Here is a 15,608-nt window from a genome sequence, read left to right on the forward strand (position 1 = left end):
TGTGTGTGAGAGAGAGAGTGTGAGAAGCATGTGTATCTGGAGGAGTGTGCGCGTATGTGTGTGTGTGTGTGTGTGTGTAACTAAAATCACATAAAGTTACCTGTGTGTGTATGCTTGAGTGTGTGTGAAGCATGTGTATCTGGTATGAGGGGCATTTTATGCCAGCACACTATACTAAAACGCGTGTACAGCGCCTATGCGATGACATCAAACGTCTAACGTGCGCGTGTAAATTCCATTCACTTTCGATGGACAGACAGGCGTCACGTAGGCGTCACGCAGACGCTGTACACGCGTTGTTGCGCATACGCCTACGTGACGGCTGCGTGACGGGTGAACTACGCCTCAAATACGTGACATGAAGACCCGCGTGACTGTTAAGTACAATTCTACATAGGCGTACAGACACGCGTATTGCGAGTACACCAGATAACATGGGTGACGGGTGAAAAGTGCCACGAGCGAACGTAGTGGACGCCTGTGTGTGTGTGTAACGCGTGTACGCCTATAACAGTTCAGCTGTTACACAGAGTCTCAGCTTCATACGGGGTTGTGAAAGCAGAACTTATAGATGAACTCCAAGCCCCCAAGAAGCTGTCAGGATATTTCTATCATTTTCAGGCCCGTTTTTATTTTCTTGATGATATTTAATGATAGCAAGGGTGAAAGGGATAATTAAAATAATTTCAGCTACTTAAAAATAGTAATAGGCTACTAAAGTGCGACGCTCACAGCCAGTTCCCAGTTCGCTCTTGGACATACAGTTCATTACGCATCAGCTGTAATGTACAAATTGAATATTAAGTAGCCATGCGGACCTGTCCAATGAATAAGGATGCTTTTTTGAGTAATTTTATGCGCTTGGACATACAGTTCATTAAGCATCAGCTGAGGCGTGTACTTAAATTGCATTTAGGTAGACTGAAACAGCCTAAACTGTGTAATAGGTCTCTCTTGGTAAAACATGGATTACTTTAATTGTGAAGCGAAGCGGCTGTTAAACTCAAAATTCGCCATCATAGTTTGATAAAAACATATTTTGTTACAAAAAATGTAAACAAGTATGTAAGAAAGGAAATAAATGTATAATTGCATTTGTAACTCGGCCCTTGTGACCACCCTGGAACTCTTCGTTGACGGGTGGTCGTTATATTTGCAGCTCGCACCGCGTTGTGCTTTATTTCTCACAACGGCTGGCGGCTCAACCTTAAACAGTACCAGTAAACACTGGCGTGAGACAACAGAAAGATTAAAGGCCGGTGTTGTGTCCTTACTGGTTTCCACACTAACTGGTTGCTGTAGGATATGATCTGCGCATGTTCTGTTACGCATGAGCTGTCCGTGGTACTGAAACAACAATCGCCGTTAATGTGAGGATTCTGTCTGATGTTGTGCTGTTCCTTAACACCTTATCTACTGTTTGGGTTCATCTGTAGTCGGCACTTTGTGCAATAAAATGATTTATTGTGCCGTGCGATAGAGCCGATACGCATGTTTTGTCTTTACTGTTGTATTGTGTACAGCCTTTATAGAGCTCTGTTGGGAGAGCTTGTGTACGGAAGCGCATTGCATTCACTGGATTAAAAAAAAATAGACACCTTTTCTCGTAATTACGAGATCCTGATCTCATAATTACGAGATCCTCGTAAGATAAAGAAAAAGGAAACGTCTGTAAATCCTCTCTCAGTGGCAATGATGGCGCTATCGCAGTTAATCTGCTACTACTACCTTCTCGGTTTGAGATACTGGGAAATACTGATGGTATTAATATTAGTATGTCAACACTGCGTGACAAAAAAAAGTCCTGTATTAATAAATACTTATTATCAAGCATAAAAAAGAGGGAAAAAGTATCATCATGCACTAGTATAGGCTACTGTTCTCTGAACCATGCATGGTTCACATTTATTAACATAATTATTATTATTGATTATTAATCATAATCATAACTAATGCTGGCGGGTGAGCCTGATGTTTGGGAAGGCCACATGTTATACAGAGCGCCGGGCAGAAGTTGACCGGGCGGAGCCCGGTCACCGGTGCTGCTGATCGCTTCTGAAGTAAGCTACTTTCATGTTGTTTATCTCATCACCATGGCAATGCAGTAGCTGCATCATAATAAATCCCTGGAATATGGGGGAAGCTTGCTCGCGATCGCAGCTCCTTTGATGAGAACGCGCACAGAGCACAAAGCTCAGAACCGGACAATGCTCGGCTGATGCTTAATGAACTGTATGTCCAAGCGCATAAAATTACTCAAAAAGCATCCTTATTCATTGGACAGGTCCGCATGGCTACTTAATATTCAATTTGTACATTACAGCTGGTGCGTAATGAACTGTATGTCCAAGAGCGAACTGGGAACTGGCTGTGAGCGTCGCACTTTAGTATTACTATTTTTAAGTAGCTGAAATTATTTTAATTATCCCTTTCACCCTTGCTCTCATTAAATATCATCAAGAAAATAAAAACGGGCCTGAAAATGATAGAAATATCCTGACAGCTCTGTTGGGGCTTGGAGTTCATCTATAAGTTCTGCTTTCACAATCCCGTATGAAGCTGAGACTCTGTGTAACAGCTGAACTGTTATAGGCGTACACGCGTTACACACACACACAGGCGTCCACTACGTTCGCTCGTGGCACTTTTCACCCGTCACCCATGTTATCTGGTGTACTCGCAATACGCGTGTCTGTAAGCACGCCTATTAATCAGACTTTATGCTGGCACAGGCGACGCATTCTAGGCGTTTAAGTATAGTGTGCTGGCATAAAATACCCCTCATATATCTGGAGGAGTGGACTTACGCGCACGTGTGTGTGTGTGTGTGTGTGTGTGCGTGCGTGCGTGCGTGCGTGCGTGTGTGTATCTGTAACTGTAATCACATCAAATAAAAGGATCAAAGGCAATCAGAGCAGAGCAATCAACAGAATTAACTGCCACCTGAATATTCCGGAACAGTGACAGCAGCCAGAGGTGGACAGACTGGAATTTCTGGCCTTGAACAGAAAGCATTTTTGGCAAAACCATAATACCTATCATTGATCCAACTTCACTTTGAGCGTCCTGAGTTCTTCCTGAACAGCTACATATGTTTTCCGTGAAGAAAATGAAGAAATAGCTTTGTAAGAGCGACCCGAAAAACTGTTAAATATGCTTTTCTACAGAAATCTTCCTGCGTTTTTAATATGGGAGTCAATGGGGCTGCTGGTGCGTGTTGGTGGTGCATCTGTGCATCCTACGTCCAAACTATAACTCTGACAGCTTTACCAGAGGATGTGAGTGAGAAGACAAATTTTCTGTCTTCACTCCGTTTTGAAACTACAGCGATGTTGCGATGTATAACATCAGTCTGATCAGCTGCAGCATCTAATCAACAAGTTAGGGGGCGGGGCCACCGCTAAAAGACTTCCGCATGGGATGCTCACATGTATCCTCGCTTGTGGCTCCTTCGAAATGCTTCCTCTATCCTCTACCCTTCAATAAGAGCTTTGGGACGGTCGTAAAGATGCCGAAGAAAGAACTTTCGGTTCGATAGAGGATAGAGGATAGAGGATAGAGGATAGAGGATAGAGGATAGAGGCGACGAAAATTAAGGGACATGAGACGCAGCCAGAGTGTTTGTGTTTCTGCTCTCTGATTGGCTCACCGTCTCCAGCGACCTCCTTGATGTGGGCGGCATCAGTCTTGGTGGGGGCGGGGCTTCGGGTGGAGGAGAGATGCTTCTGATTGGAGCTTAGCCGCTGATGATGATGATGAGGAGGAGGAGACACAGGACGAGGAGCAGAGCAGATGGGAGGAGACTCCACCGAGACTTCCACACCTGAGAGACAAGAGGTGACATCACGGATGACGTCATTGATGAAGTCACTAATGATGTCACTGATGACGTCACAGCGATGTGTTCAGGTACCTTTGTGTTTGGGCAGGAGGTGGGACACGTCGGTGGAGCAGCTGTCCGTCACAAAGTCATCCCCGCTGTCAGCGTCCTCCGGCCTCTCAGAGAGAGGGAGCGGGGCCTCGTCTGCAGGAAGAGGACAGAAAACTTCAGAATAAAATGCAGCTCAGGTGAGTTCAGACCAGGCGTCAACCTCTGGGTCTGAGCAGTGAGACAGGTAGATCCTTCAGCTGCATTCTACCAGAGACTCCAGCAGGGGGTGCTGACGGCTGCAGAAGCATTTGGGTCCATTCATTTCAATACAAAATGAGAAAACTTGTCATTTGATTTATTACCTCAGAAATGTTTTTTAGGACAACGCTATGGTCTCAATCACTAGTAAAAAATCTTCTTCAAGACAATTTGATGTTAATAATGTAGATAATGGCCCCATTTAGAAGAAAATGCAAGATAAATAGAAGGCTACCTTTGATGGGTCACTAAAAAGGCGAGCCATCATCAGAACAGAAGCAGAACAATGCATATCCACGGCAACGTGTCAATTGAGTTATATTTAATGTTATATAGATATAAAAAAGGCCTTATAGCGTCTCATTACTTTGACCCTTTCACTGTATTTCCACTTAATGACAGTTTATTTGAATGTTTTGTTCATTAAATGTCTTGTTCAGCATTTGGTTGGACTAACAGAGACTCCAAGGAGTCTCTGGTCAGTGTTCAGGTCAGTAAACAACATTTAAACTAACATCAGTTAATGCTCCAGTTAATGCTAACATGAGTCAGTCAGGTTGAGGTGTAGAGAGGCTGTAGTCAGTGATCAGATCCCTCTCGCTCCTCCATAGTCCAGATATGGTCTGCGCCCCGTAAACCAACGAGACGTCACTACATCTGCTGTTTATGTTCAGTCTCTGGTTCAGACTTTATTATTATTATCTTTTGTCATAAAATTCTGCTTCTTCAAAGTTGAACTGAACTTCTTCAAAATAAACCTCCATTAACGTACCGGTTCGGAACCAGAACGACAACCTGTTGCAGTAAAACGAGGTGTTTTCTGAATGAAGTCTGGTGCTGAGACGTTTCTCTTTATTGATGCTTTAAGTTACAGAACAAACTGTTTATATTTATGAAATGTTTATTATATTAATATTCACACAGCAGCAGACATAAACACGACTACATCTTGTCTTTATAAACTCTGTTTAAATTTGATAAGATTTTGTTTTGAACTCAACGCAAAAATATAAACAATTAAATTAAAATGTATTTTCATGTGTTTTGTTGAATCAGAACTTTATCTTTATTCATGAATATTCATGTTTATATTGTTTGTTGTTTATCTGAACTTTGTTTCTCTGCAGATTAAACATGTTTGTTGTTTGTTTAATATTTGTGATGTCACACCTGTGCTGTGTTGCAGCAGCGTCCCATTGGCTGTCGGCTGCACGGAGATGCATTCTGATTGGACCGGCTTCTGATTGGCTGAGCTCTCTGTGATGTCACAGTGTGATGTCACCTCCATCCTGACAGTGATGACGTCATCAGGACCACATTATAAAAATACACACTCAGTTATTTTTATTCATCAACAACAATATCAACGACAAAAACAACAATAATAAAAATATAATAATAACAATAATATTAAAATATTCATTAAAGTATTAATAATAACTAATTATTATACATAATAACAATAATGATGCTGATAAAGAATAATAATAATAGTGATAATAATGATGATGATAATAATAATAATAATAACACATATAATAATAATAAATATAATAATGACAATAATTAAATTAATAATATTGACAGTAACCCAAAGAGCTACAAAACAAAAATAAAAGAGCAGAAGATACAAACAAACATTTCATTATTTAAAATCATTGGGTGGAATTATTATTATTATTATTATTATTATTATTATTATTATTATTATTATTATTATAGAAATTAATACTTTGTGATGTAATCTGGCTCAAATAAAAGTGAATTTATTAAACTGTTGAGACAGAAAAATAATCAAATAAACTGTCACATTGTTTAATTTATTAAATGTTTTATTAATCTTAAATAGTTGAATTTGTTCTGATTACTATTACTATTATTATTAGTGTTATTAATATTATTATCATAACAAGTTATAATCATTCAGTCTGTAGAAAGTTTACAGATCAGATTCAACTTTGAGAGTTTTAATACAACAAAATATTTAAATAAGCTGCGAAAAAAAAGTTGACAGAGAGAAAATATGAACAGTTTAAACAGAAAGTCTTTTATAATTAACGTTTATATTTCTGCTCGAAAGAAGAAACTTTCTGATCATCTAAATATTATTTAAATAATTTCTTAAAGAGAGAAAATAAAGTTTCACACCTGCAACTTCTTCTTCTTCTTCTTCTTCTTCTCCTCCTCCTCCTCCTCCTTCTCCTCTTCTCTCTCTCTTCTTTCTGTTTCCAGTTTCAAACTTTCCCTTGTTTCTCAACAGTTCGCCGCTGAGTCCGCAGCCGCCCATGCGCGTCACCGCCTCCTCTAGCAGCACACACACACACACACACACACACACACACACAGACAGTCCCGCTGCGGGACGTTTTGATAATAATATGAAGTTTTGAAGGGAAAAGTTCTAATAAAAAATACAATAAAAACAAATTCAATCCTTTAAATAAGCAAAAGAAATAAACATTAAAATGTAATGTAATGTACAAATATAAAAACAATTTGTTCTGCTGACTAATATTCTTTACATTATTGTACAGAAAAATTATCATAAAAGTAATAAAAAGAAAACATGTTAACAACAATAATAAATAAAAAAAATAAATAAATTAAAAAAAAATAAAAAAAATTATTATATATTAATATATATTATATTATATTATATTATTATAAAAATCATTATTATATTATAATAAACACTGACGCCTCCTGTTGGACGATCTGACAACTGCAGCTAAAACACTGGTACTCGTCTTGGTCCTGGTCCTGGTTCTTGTCCTGGTCCTGGTCCTGACTGTTTCTGTAATAATTATTCGTGAGAGCAGAACTACATTTATTTTTCACATTATAACATGTTGTTATTATACTAATAATATAAGTAGAGATCTGGACTACAATACCCAGAGTGCACTGTGTTCTATAACTGTAGTCCCTATATTATTATTATTATTATTTGTCTGTCTGTCTCTGTCCTCCAGGTGTCTCTGTCTCTGTCCTCCAGGTGTCTGCCTGTCTCTGTCCTGCAGACGTCTCTCTGTCTCTGTCCTCCAGGTGTCTCTGTCTCTGTCCTGCAGGTGTCTGCCTGTCTCTGTCCTGCAGACGTCTCTCTGTCTCTGTCCTCCAGGTGTCGCTGCTGCCATTTTGTCTCGCTGCACCACAGAAGAAGAGGAGACGGAGACGGACAGAAACAAAGAGACTTATCCTGATTTAGTCAGAAAATGAAAACCGGCTGAGATGTGAAGGGGGTCTGGTTTCTGGTGGATCCGGATTCTTCTTCTGTTTGCAGCATCAGCGGCTCGTCATGGTGAGTCTTCGCGCTTTTATCACGGACAGATGTTTAATGATGGAGGAGAATAACGGAGCATCACACACACGAGCGCGCGCGCGTGCGCGCGCTGATAATCAGAATGTGCAGAAAGTGAGTTTGTTTCAGCTGCAGAAATATGAGAAACTAGAGGAGGAAACATTATTACCATACAGAGTCCAGTTTCATTAAGCACAGCGGGTTTACATGTAGACCGTCTGATGGGGTCTAATGGGAACTGCTGGTCCTGGTCCTGGTCCTGACTGTGATTCTGGAAAATGATTTGTGAGAGCAGAACTATAAATATAATTTATTATATAAATAGAGATCTTGACTCCAATACCCAGAGTGCATGTTGTTGTTGTTGTTGTTGTTGTTGTTGTTGTTATTATTATTATTTTTATTAATAATAATAATAATAATGATAATAATAATAATAATAATAATGGTATTATTGTTATTATTATTTTAATCCTATAACAAAACTCATATATGTCTCATGTGGTCTGATGTGGTCTGATGGGGTCTGATGTGGTCTGAGGTGGTCTGATGGGTTCTCAAATGTTCTGATGTGGCCTGATGTTGTCTGATGTGGTCTCCGGGTCTGCATTGTGCAGCTGCAGGTTCTGCATCAGGTTTTTATCTCAGAGACTCGTTGCTTCGCTGTTTTTTCCCCCAAACATGACTGAGGACTCTAGTCCTTGAGTCCAGCAGGAGTCTGTGAAACACACACGCACACACACCTGGATCAGACCATAAGTTGCCTCTGGGTCCTTCAGGTTTTTTTCTTCTCAAGTAAGATGAACGTCTCAAAATGGACCTGGGTTAAAAACCACATGAATCCAGACCAGATCTGACAGGTTCAGGACTGGTGGTTTGGGATCTGGACATGGTCTGAAGTGATCTGTGTAGAAATATGAAAAGAAAATGTCCTTTTATTCTTTTTAAAGGCTTTAAAGACCTGAGACTCTCTTCGTCACTGATAGTTAGGGCCTTTTCATTATTTATTTCACAGCTCCACTGGTTGTCTTTTCTGATTTTGACTCAGATTTCTTGTCGTTGACACATTCTGAAAGCTTTTTTCCCTTTTTAACTTCCACTCTAACTATGAAAACACAATATTTAAATCTGAGCTTTTACGAGATTTTCTGCAGAGAAAGTATCTTCTGATCTGAAGAGAAAAAAGTACAACATCACTCGGACACTGGAGGACAAAATGTCCATTAAAACAGAAATGTTTGGTGACATGCAGCAAAATGAATCTTAAATATTAAAGTAAAATCTCCCTGAGCATTTGGTGCACGGAAAATAATTAATTTGTGTTTGTATTTTACATTAAAAATAATTATTTAAAACAAAACAAAAAATAAAAGTGAAAATGAAGGAACATCTGGTCGCTGTGAGAGTTTCACTTTTATGTATAGAATCATTTTCATGACTGTTTGTTTGTTTGTTGACTGATTGTTTGTTTGTCGTCTCAGTCAGAGGAGGCTGCAGGAGCAGAGCGAGGCCCAGAGGAGGAGCAGGAGGAAAAGGAAGACGAGGAGGAGCAGAAGGAGGGAAGAGAAGGTGAAGAGGGAGGACGAGGACCGATGGATATGCACAGAGGACCCGTCTACTGCATCTGCAGGAAGCCAGACATCAACTGCTTCATGATGTAAACATTATTATTATTATTATTATTATCATTATTGTTGTATTTATTATTATTGCTGTTGTTGTGCTTTAAAGAGCGCACTACACTCTCCACGGGGCTTCTTATATCTATCTTCCGCCAATGTTACCCTATGGAGAGGCTAGAGTGGATGACATCATTGCTAGAGTGTAGAGGGAGAGAAAAATTTGTCCAGAAATAAATTTGGAAACGTAGGAAAATTCACAAAACACATATGTAGACGTTCAGGAAGAACTCAGGATGCTCAAAGTGAGGCCGGTTCACTGATAGGAGCTACGGTTTGGACAAAAATGCTTTCTGTTCGAGGGGCACTTTTAGCTGTTTTCCTCTCTCAGTGGCGTCAAATGTCACAGGAGCAGCTGTGGTTGATTGCTCTGCTCTGATTGGTTGACGCCACCTCGCCCTGGTTGTTTGGCTACCTTGGAGTCAAGCACACTCAACATTTTTTTAGACATTTTCTAGTTATTATTATTATTCATTCATTATCGTTATCCGCACTCGGGTCGCGGGGGCTGGAGCCGATCCCAGCTGACATTGGGCGAGAGACGGGATACACCCTGGACAGGTCGCCAGACTATCGCAGGGCTGACATATGTTTTTATTATTATTATTTTTTATTATTATTAATATTATCTACAGACATCAACTGTTTCATGATGTAACAAAAGTAATTCATGTAATTTAAGCCAGTCAACGTTAACTGTCTGTCTGTCTGTCTGTCTGTCTGCCTGTCTGTCTGTGTGTCAGAGGGTGCGACAGCTGCACTGAGTGGTTTCATGGCGACTGTGTTGGAGTTTCAGAAAAAGCAGCAAAAGCGATCAGAGTCTGGTACTGTCCGTCCTGCAGAGGTACGTGAGACGCTCCCTGTTAGCTGTTAGCAGTTAGCTGTGTGTTAGCAGTTAGCTGTGTGTTACCAGTTAGCTGTGAGTTAGCAGTTAGCCTTCAGCAGTGTGTTAGCTGTTAGCTTGTGGTGTCCCTGCAGACAAAGACTCGTCTCTGGAGATTAAATTCCGTCCGAAGAAGCTGAAGGAGGAGAAAGAGTCGGAGCCGGAGAGAGAGGACCGACCTGATGGAGAGGGAGGCTGCCAGCCCAGGACGGACAGGAGGCGGGGCTCACAGGTAACCTGGAAACCAGAGGGACAGGAGGCGGGGCTTCTGTCCGTCCTGACTCTTTCTCCTCTGTCTGAGTCCTGTTCCTAGGAGTCTAGCTCCTGTGAGGACGGCTGTCCACATCATTTGTCTTTTCGTTGAAGAGAATCTTGTTTCTGACCTCGTCTGGTTTCTGTCTCAGATCAAGCGTTCGGCTCGGATGTGTGGCGAGTGCGACGCCTGTCTGCGGACCGAGGACTGCGCTCAGTGCGACTTCTGCAAAGACATGAAAAAGTTCGGAGGACCGAACAAAATCCGCCAAAAGTGTCGGCTGAGGCAGTGTGAGGTCCGAGCCCGGGTCAGTAAAGTGTTATTATTATTATTATTATGATTATTATTATTATTATTGTCTCTGAGCTGCTCAGGATCACTGATGTTTCTGTGGAGCAGAAGATGCTTCGTGTCAAAGACGAGGAGATGAGTCGGAGCGGCACCAGGGGGCGGGGCCTGGCGAGGAAGGGGGCGGGGCAGCAGACGGAGGAGGAAGACGAGGACGAGGACGAGGAGGACGCCTTCAGCGAGAGCGAGCTGGAGCTGTACGAGCAGTACAAGGCCGCCGGATACAGAGACCTGGTCAGTATGCTTCAGCCAATATGCTGCCAGAACGCACACTTCCTGTGGCGTGACGCATCTTCCTGTGGCGTGACGCACAGGAACATGTGCAACATCTTCTTGTTGCAGGTGTGGCATAGCGAGGAGGAGGACGCTCACTCCGACTCTCTGAGGAAGAAGGCGGTGAAGGTGAAACACGTGAAGAGACGAGAGAAGAAGACGGAGAAGAAGGTGAGTACGACTGATGATGCCACTGATGATGTCACTGATGATGACACTGGTGATGTCACCAATGATGTCACTGGTGTTGTCACTGATGATGTCACTGTCCTCTGCCGTAGAAGTCGTCCATCTCCGTCTCCGTCTCCGTCCCCAGAGAGGAGGTGAAGCCGCGGCGCCATAAGGCGAAGCAGCGCCACAGGGAGCGGGTACGTCACAGCGAGCGGGGGGGAGTGGGCGGGGCTAAGGAGGTGGGCGGGGCTATGCGGCAGTGTCTGGGACCAGGATGTATCCAACCAGCGAGGAGCGGCTCCAAGTACTGCAGCGAAGACTGTGGAATGAAGCTCGCCGCCAAGTGAGACACACACACACACACACTTACACACACACACACACACACACACACACACACACACACATATACACACACATACACAAACACTCAATAAAGTGAGTCAGAGACACAAACGAGTCAACAACATGAAAACAAATAAACAAACAAACAAAAAACAATAAATAGTACTTCTGTCTCCACCTGTCTCTCTCTCCACCTGTCTGTCTGTAGTCGTATCTATGAGATCCTGCCTCAGCGGATCCAGCAGTGGCAGCAGAGTCCGTGCGTTGCCGAGGAGATGGGGCGGAGACAGCTTGAGCGAATCAGGAAGGAGCAGCAGGCGGCGAGGCTCCGCCTCCAGCTAATGGAAAAACGCTTTCATGAGCTTGAAGGAATCATCAACAATGCCAAGCAGCAGCAGGTCCAGCACAGCGAGGAGGTGAGACAGGTCCACACAGCCAGGAGGTGAGACAGGCAGCAGCAGATCCAGCACAGTGAGGAGGTGAGAAAGGTTAAGCACAGCCAGGAGGTGAGACAGGCAGGGAGACAGACAGACAGACAGACAGACAGGCAGACACACAGACAGACAGACAGACAGACAGACAGACATGAGGTGAGACAGGTCCACACAGCCGTGAGGTGAGACAGGTCCAGCACAGCGAGGAGATGAGTAAGTCTGACAGGCAGACAGACAGACAGTCTGACACTCCCCTTCCTGTCTGCCTCTCAGGTGGCTGAAGGTGATGGTGATGATACAGACCTGCAGATCTTCTGTGTGTCCTGCAGTCATCCAGTGAACCCGAAGGTGGCGCTGCGTCACATGGAGCGCTGCTACGCCAAGGTCAGTGTTACTCTGTTAGAGAATCTGAAGAATTACACAAAAATGATCAGCAAGAAACAGAAAAAAACGAAATAAGAATCTGATGTTCAAACTTCACACTGTGAACTGAGAACACAAGAGGACCGAGGACAGAGCCCTGAGGGACGCACACACTCAGCTGTTAAAACTAATCTGGTCTGTCTGTCTGTCCGCTGTCTGTCTCTCTGTCTCTCTGTTTCTCTGTCTCTCTGCCTGTCTGTCTCTGCTGAACAGTACGAGAGTCAGACATCGTTTGGTTCCATGTACCCAACACGAATAGAGGGGTAAGAACACTTGTCTGTCTGCCCGTGCCTTTCTGTCAGTCTGAGACCTGTCTGTCTGTCTGTGCCTGTCTGTCTGTGTAATGCTGTGGACTGAGACAAACAGACAGACGTCGGCAGACAGACAGCTGTCTGCCGACGTCTGTCTGTTTGTTTAATTCTGTGGACTGAGTCTTGTCTGTCAGCCTATCTGTCTGTTTAATGCCGTCAGACTGAGACCTGTCTGTCTGTCCTGTACCTGTCTGTCTGTCCCAACCCTGTCTGTTTTTTTAATGCTGTCAGACTGATAGCTGTCTGTCTGCCAGTGCCTGTCTGTCTGTTTAATGCCGTCAGACTGAGACCTGTCTGTCTGTCTGTCTGTCTGTCTGTCTGTCCTGTGTCTGTCCGTCTGTTTAATGCTGTGGACTTAAACCTGTCTGTCTGTCCTGAGTCTGTCTGTCTGTCTGTTTAACGCCGTCAGACTGAGACCTGTCTGTCTGTCTGTTTCTTTAATGCGGTCAGACTGAGACCTGTCTGTGTGTCGACCTGTCTGTCTGTCCTGTGCCTGTCTATGTGTTTAATGCGGTCAGACTGAGACCTGTCTGTGTGTCGATCTGTCTGTCTGTCTTGTGCCTGTCTATGTGTTTAATGCGGTCAGACTGAGACCTATCTGTGTGTCGACCTGTCTGTGTCTGTGTTGCAGGGCCACCCGGCTCTTCTGTGACGTGTATAACCCTCAGAGTAAGACGTACTGTAAACGTCTGCAGGTTCTGTGTCCTGAACACTCCAGAGACCCAAAGGTACATTTATTATTATTATTATTATTATTATTTATTAACATAAATCAGTCAGAAATACACTTTAATTTATGTTTCTGTCATGTAACACTTATAGTTATAAAACTGTAAATATAACAATTTAACAATATAACAGTACAAAATAGAACATTTTTATAATATGAAATATAACAATATGATGTCTCTCCCTCCCTGTCTGTCTCACTCCCTGCCTGTCTCCCTTCCTGTCTCCCCCACATCTCTCTGCCTGCCTGTCTCCCTGTCTCCCTCCCTCTCTGTCTGCCTGCCTGTCTCCCTGCCTGCCTGTCTCCTGTCAGGTCCCAGCAGACGAAGTGTGTGGCTGTCCTCTGGTGAAGGACGTCTTTGAGCCGACTGGAGAGTTTTGTCGTCTTTCTAAGAGGAAATGTAACAAACATTACTGCTGGGAGAAACTCCGCCGTGCAGAGGTCGACCTGGAGAGAGTCCGCGTGGTGAGACATTCGTCTATCTGTCCACCTGTCTGTCTGTCTGTCCATCTGTCCATTCGTCCATCCATCCATCTGTCCATCCATCCATCCATCTATCCATCCACCTCAACACTACAGTCATGACTGGAGCCAGAGCATAATCCTGTCTCTCTCTCTCTCTCTCTCTCTCTGCCTGCCTGTCTGTCTCTCAGTGGTACAAGCTGGATGAGCTGTTTGAGCAGGAGAGGAATCTGAGGACGGCGATGACGAACCGAGCCGGTTTATTGGCTCTGATGCTGCACCAGACCATCCAACACGACCCAATCACTACAGACCTCCGCTCTGCCAAGGACAGGTAGACAGGTAGAGAGACAGAGAGACAAGCAGACAAACAGACAGGTAGACAGACAGGCAGGCAGGGAGACTGTTAGAGAGACAGGTAGACAGGCAGAGAGACAGACAGGCAGACAGACAGGTAGAAAGATAGAGAGACAGATAGAGAGACAGACAGACAGACAGAGAGACGGACAGACAGGTATTCAACGTGTTTTTGTATTTTAAACTTCGTCACTTTTCATAGAAATAAACAAACAAACGTTTCATAAGAAAACTCAGAAAGTTTAATTATAATTCTGAATAAATAATCTGATGCTGATGAAGGTTAGATGTAGAAGTGATGTTAAGTGTTTACATGCTGGTTAATAATGTGAATATTATTATTATTATATAATAATAATAATAATAAAGCTCAGTCAGGATCTTTTCTCAGTATTAAATCTGCAGCGATCTTTAATGTTTTATACGGTTTTATTCTGAAGGACTACACTACCCAGAATCCCTCGGTGCTGAGGTCATCACTACACACGTGTTTAATGTTCATTAAATCAATAAGCAGCAAGAAATAAACAAATACTCATCAGATATATCTGATCATGAAATAAATACAGAGAAAACATGGGCTCTTTATTTAATCCAGAACACAAAATAATAAATAAATGACTTGATAAATTAATTAAATTGCATTCATAAATTAATATTTATGTTTGAACACTTCTTTATGTTTTTACCTTTGTATTTATTTATTTTGTTCATTTTAAAATATATTAACAAATTTAAAGTTGGGGGTTCAGATGGAAAATGTAAAGGGAAAAGAATAATTAAATCAACAAATAAAAAAAGGGGAAAGTAAATAAATGAATAAAAAGGTAAATAATTGAAGATGCAGATAAAAACATTTTAATACATTTATTGATGCCGATATTAATTTGTCACATTATTTTAAAGCTTATGAATTAATCTGTTGAGTCATTTATTTTTAAACTGTATTTTTGTTTTGGCAGCTTCATGTTTAAAACTTCTATAAGATAATAAATAAAATCTTTGTTTCTTCTGGTTATTAATTTATGAAATATTAAGCACTTGAAACTCGACCAGCAGCTGAAACTTTCATATGTTTCTGTAAACTCATTTTATATCTCAGTGTTATTGTTGTTTTATATTTTCTATTATTTGTTCATGTTTTATTAAACTGATGTTTCATTAAAAACTGAACATGTTTTATAATTTCTGCTGTTTGTTTTTATTTATTATTAAAGGTCTTCTCTGAGAAAAGTTAATAGTAATATTATACAGTAAAACTGAATTATCACAATAAAATAACATCTTTAATAGTTTTATTTTGATGTTTTTTAAAGGAATTTGAAACTTGTTATTTTAAAAATGAGTTTCTGATATTTGAAAAATCAATAATAAATTATTATTAAACATGAAATCAGATGAAATGCAGATGTTGAATATATATATATATATATATATATTAAAATATATATATATATAGTTAATAGTAAATAAAAAATATAATTTTTAATGCATCACGTTGTTTACAAACAG

At 41.6% G+C, this 15,608-nt stretch overlaps 2 protein-coding genes across 3 annotated transcripts in view; one reads left to right on the top strand and one right to left on the bottom strand.

Annotated features, from left to right (window-relative positions):
* The window catches only part of zgc:113363 (uncharacterized protein LOC791449 homolog), an 11,202-nt gene extending 4,874 nt beyond the window's left edge, over window positions 1-6,328 (bottom strand). For both annotated transcript variants that reach the window (XM_059332320.1, XM_059332319.1), the window contains exons 1-4: window positions 6,278-6,328; window positions 5,300-5,418; window positions 3,914-4,024; window positions 3,650-3,823 (exon numbers count right to left, since the gene is read on the bottom strand). In XM_059332320.1, the coding sequence (XP_059188303.1) occupies window positions 3,650-3,823; window positions 3,914-4,024; window positions 5,300-5,417 (403 nt within the window). In that variant the 5' untranslated portion in view covers window position 5,418; window positions 6,278-6,328. The remainder of the gene's footprint in view (window positions 1-3,649; window positions 3,824-3,913; window positions 4,025-5,299; window positions 5,419-6,277) is intronic.
* Window positions 6,329-7,289: 961 nt separating this feature from the next.
* cxxc1a (CXXC finger protein 1a) lies at window positions 7,290-15,281 on the top strand. Its single transcript, XM_059333287.1, has 14 exons — window positions 7,290-7,427; window positions 8,909-9,084; window positions 9,850-9,950; window positions 10,085-10,221; window positions 10,394-10,549; window positions 10,642-10,824; window positions 10,933-11,034; window positions 11,145-11,377; window positions 11,588-11,795; window positions 12,087-12,197; window positions 12,450-12,499; window positions 13,179-13,275; window positions 13,590-13,742; window positions 13,931-15,281. The coding sequence occupies exons 1-14, from the start codon at window positions 7,425-7,427 to the stop codon at window positions 14,075-14,077; spliced, it is 1,857 nt and encodes a 618-aa protein (XP_059189270.1). The 5' UTR covers window positions 7,290-7,424; the 3' UTR covers window positions 14,078-15,281.
* Window positions 15,282-15,608: the final 327 nt, after the last annotated feature.

The sequence above is a fragment of the Centropristis striata genome, chromosome 5 (assembly GCF_030273125.1).
Source record: "Centropristis striata isolate RG_2023a ecotype Rhode Island chromosome 5, C.striata_1.0, whole genome shotgun sequence".
NCBI lineage: Eukaryota > Metazoa > Chordata > Actinopteri > Perciformes > Serranidae > Centropristis > Centropristis striata.

Bases quoted from the DNA above. Each gene is read 5' to 3' on its own strand.
- cxxc1a (XM_059333287.1), top strand. The intron at 10,825-10,932 runs GTCAGTATGCTT...TTCTTGTTGCAG, and splicing joins CCGCCGGATACAGAGACCTG to GTGTGGCATAGCGAGGAGGA. The intron at 11,378-11,587 runs GTGAGACACACA...GTCTGTCTGTAG, and splicing joins GGAATGAAGCTCGCCGCCAA to TCGTATCTATGAGATCCTGC.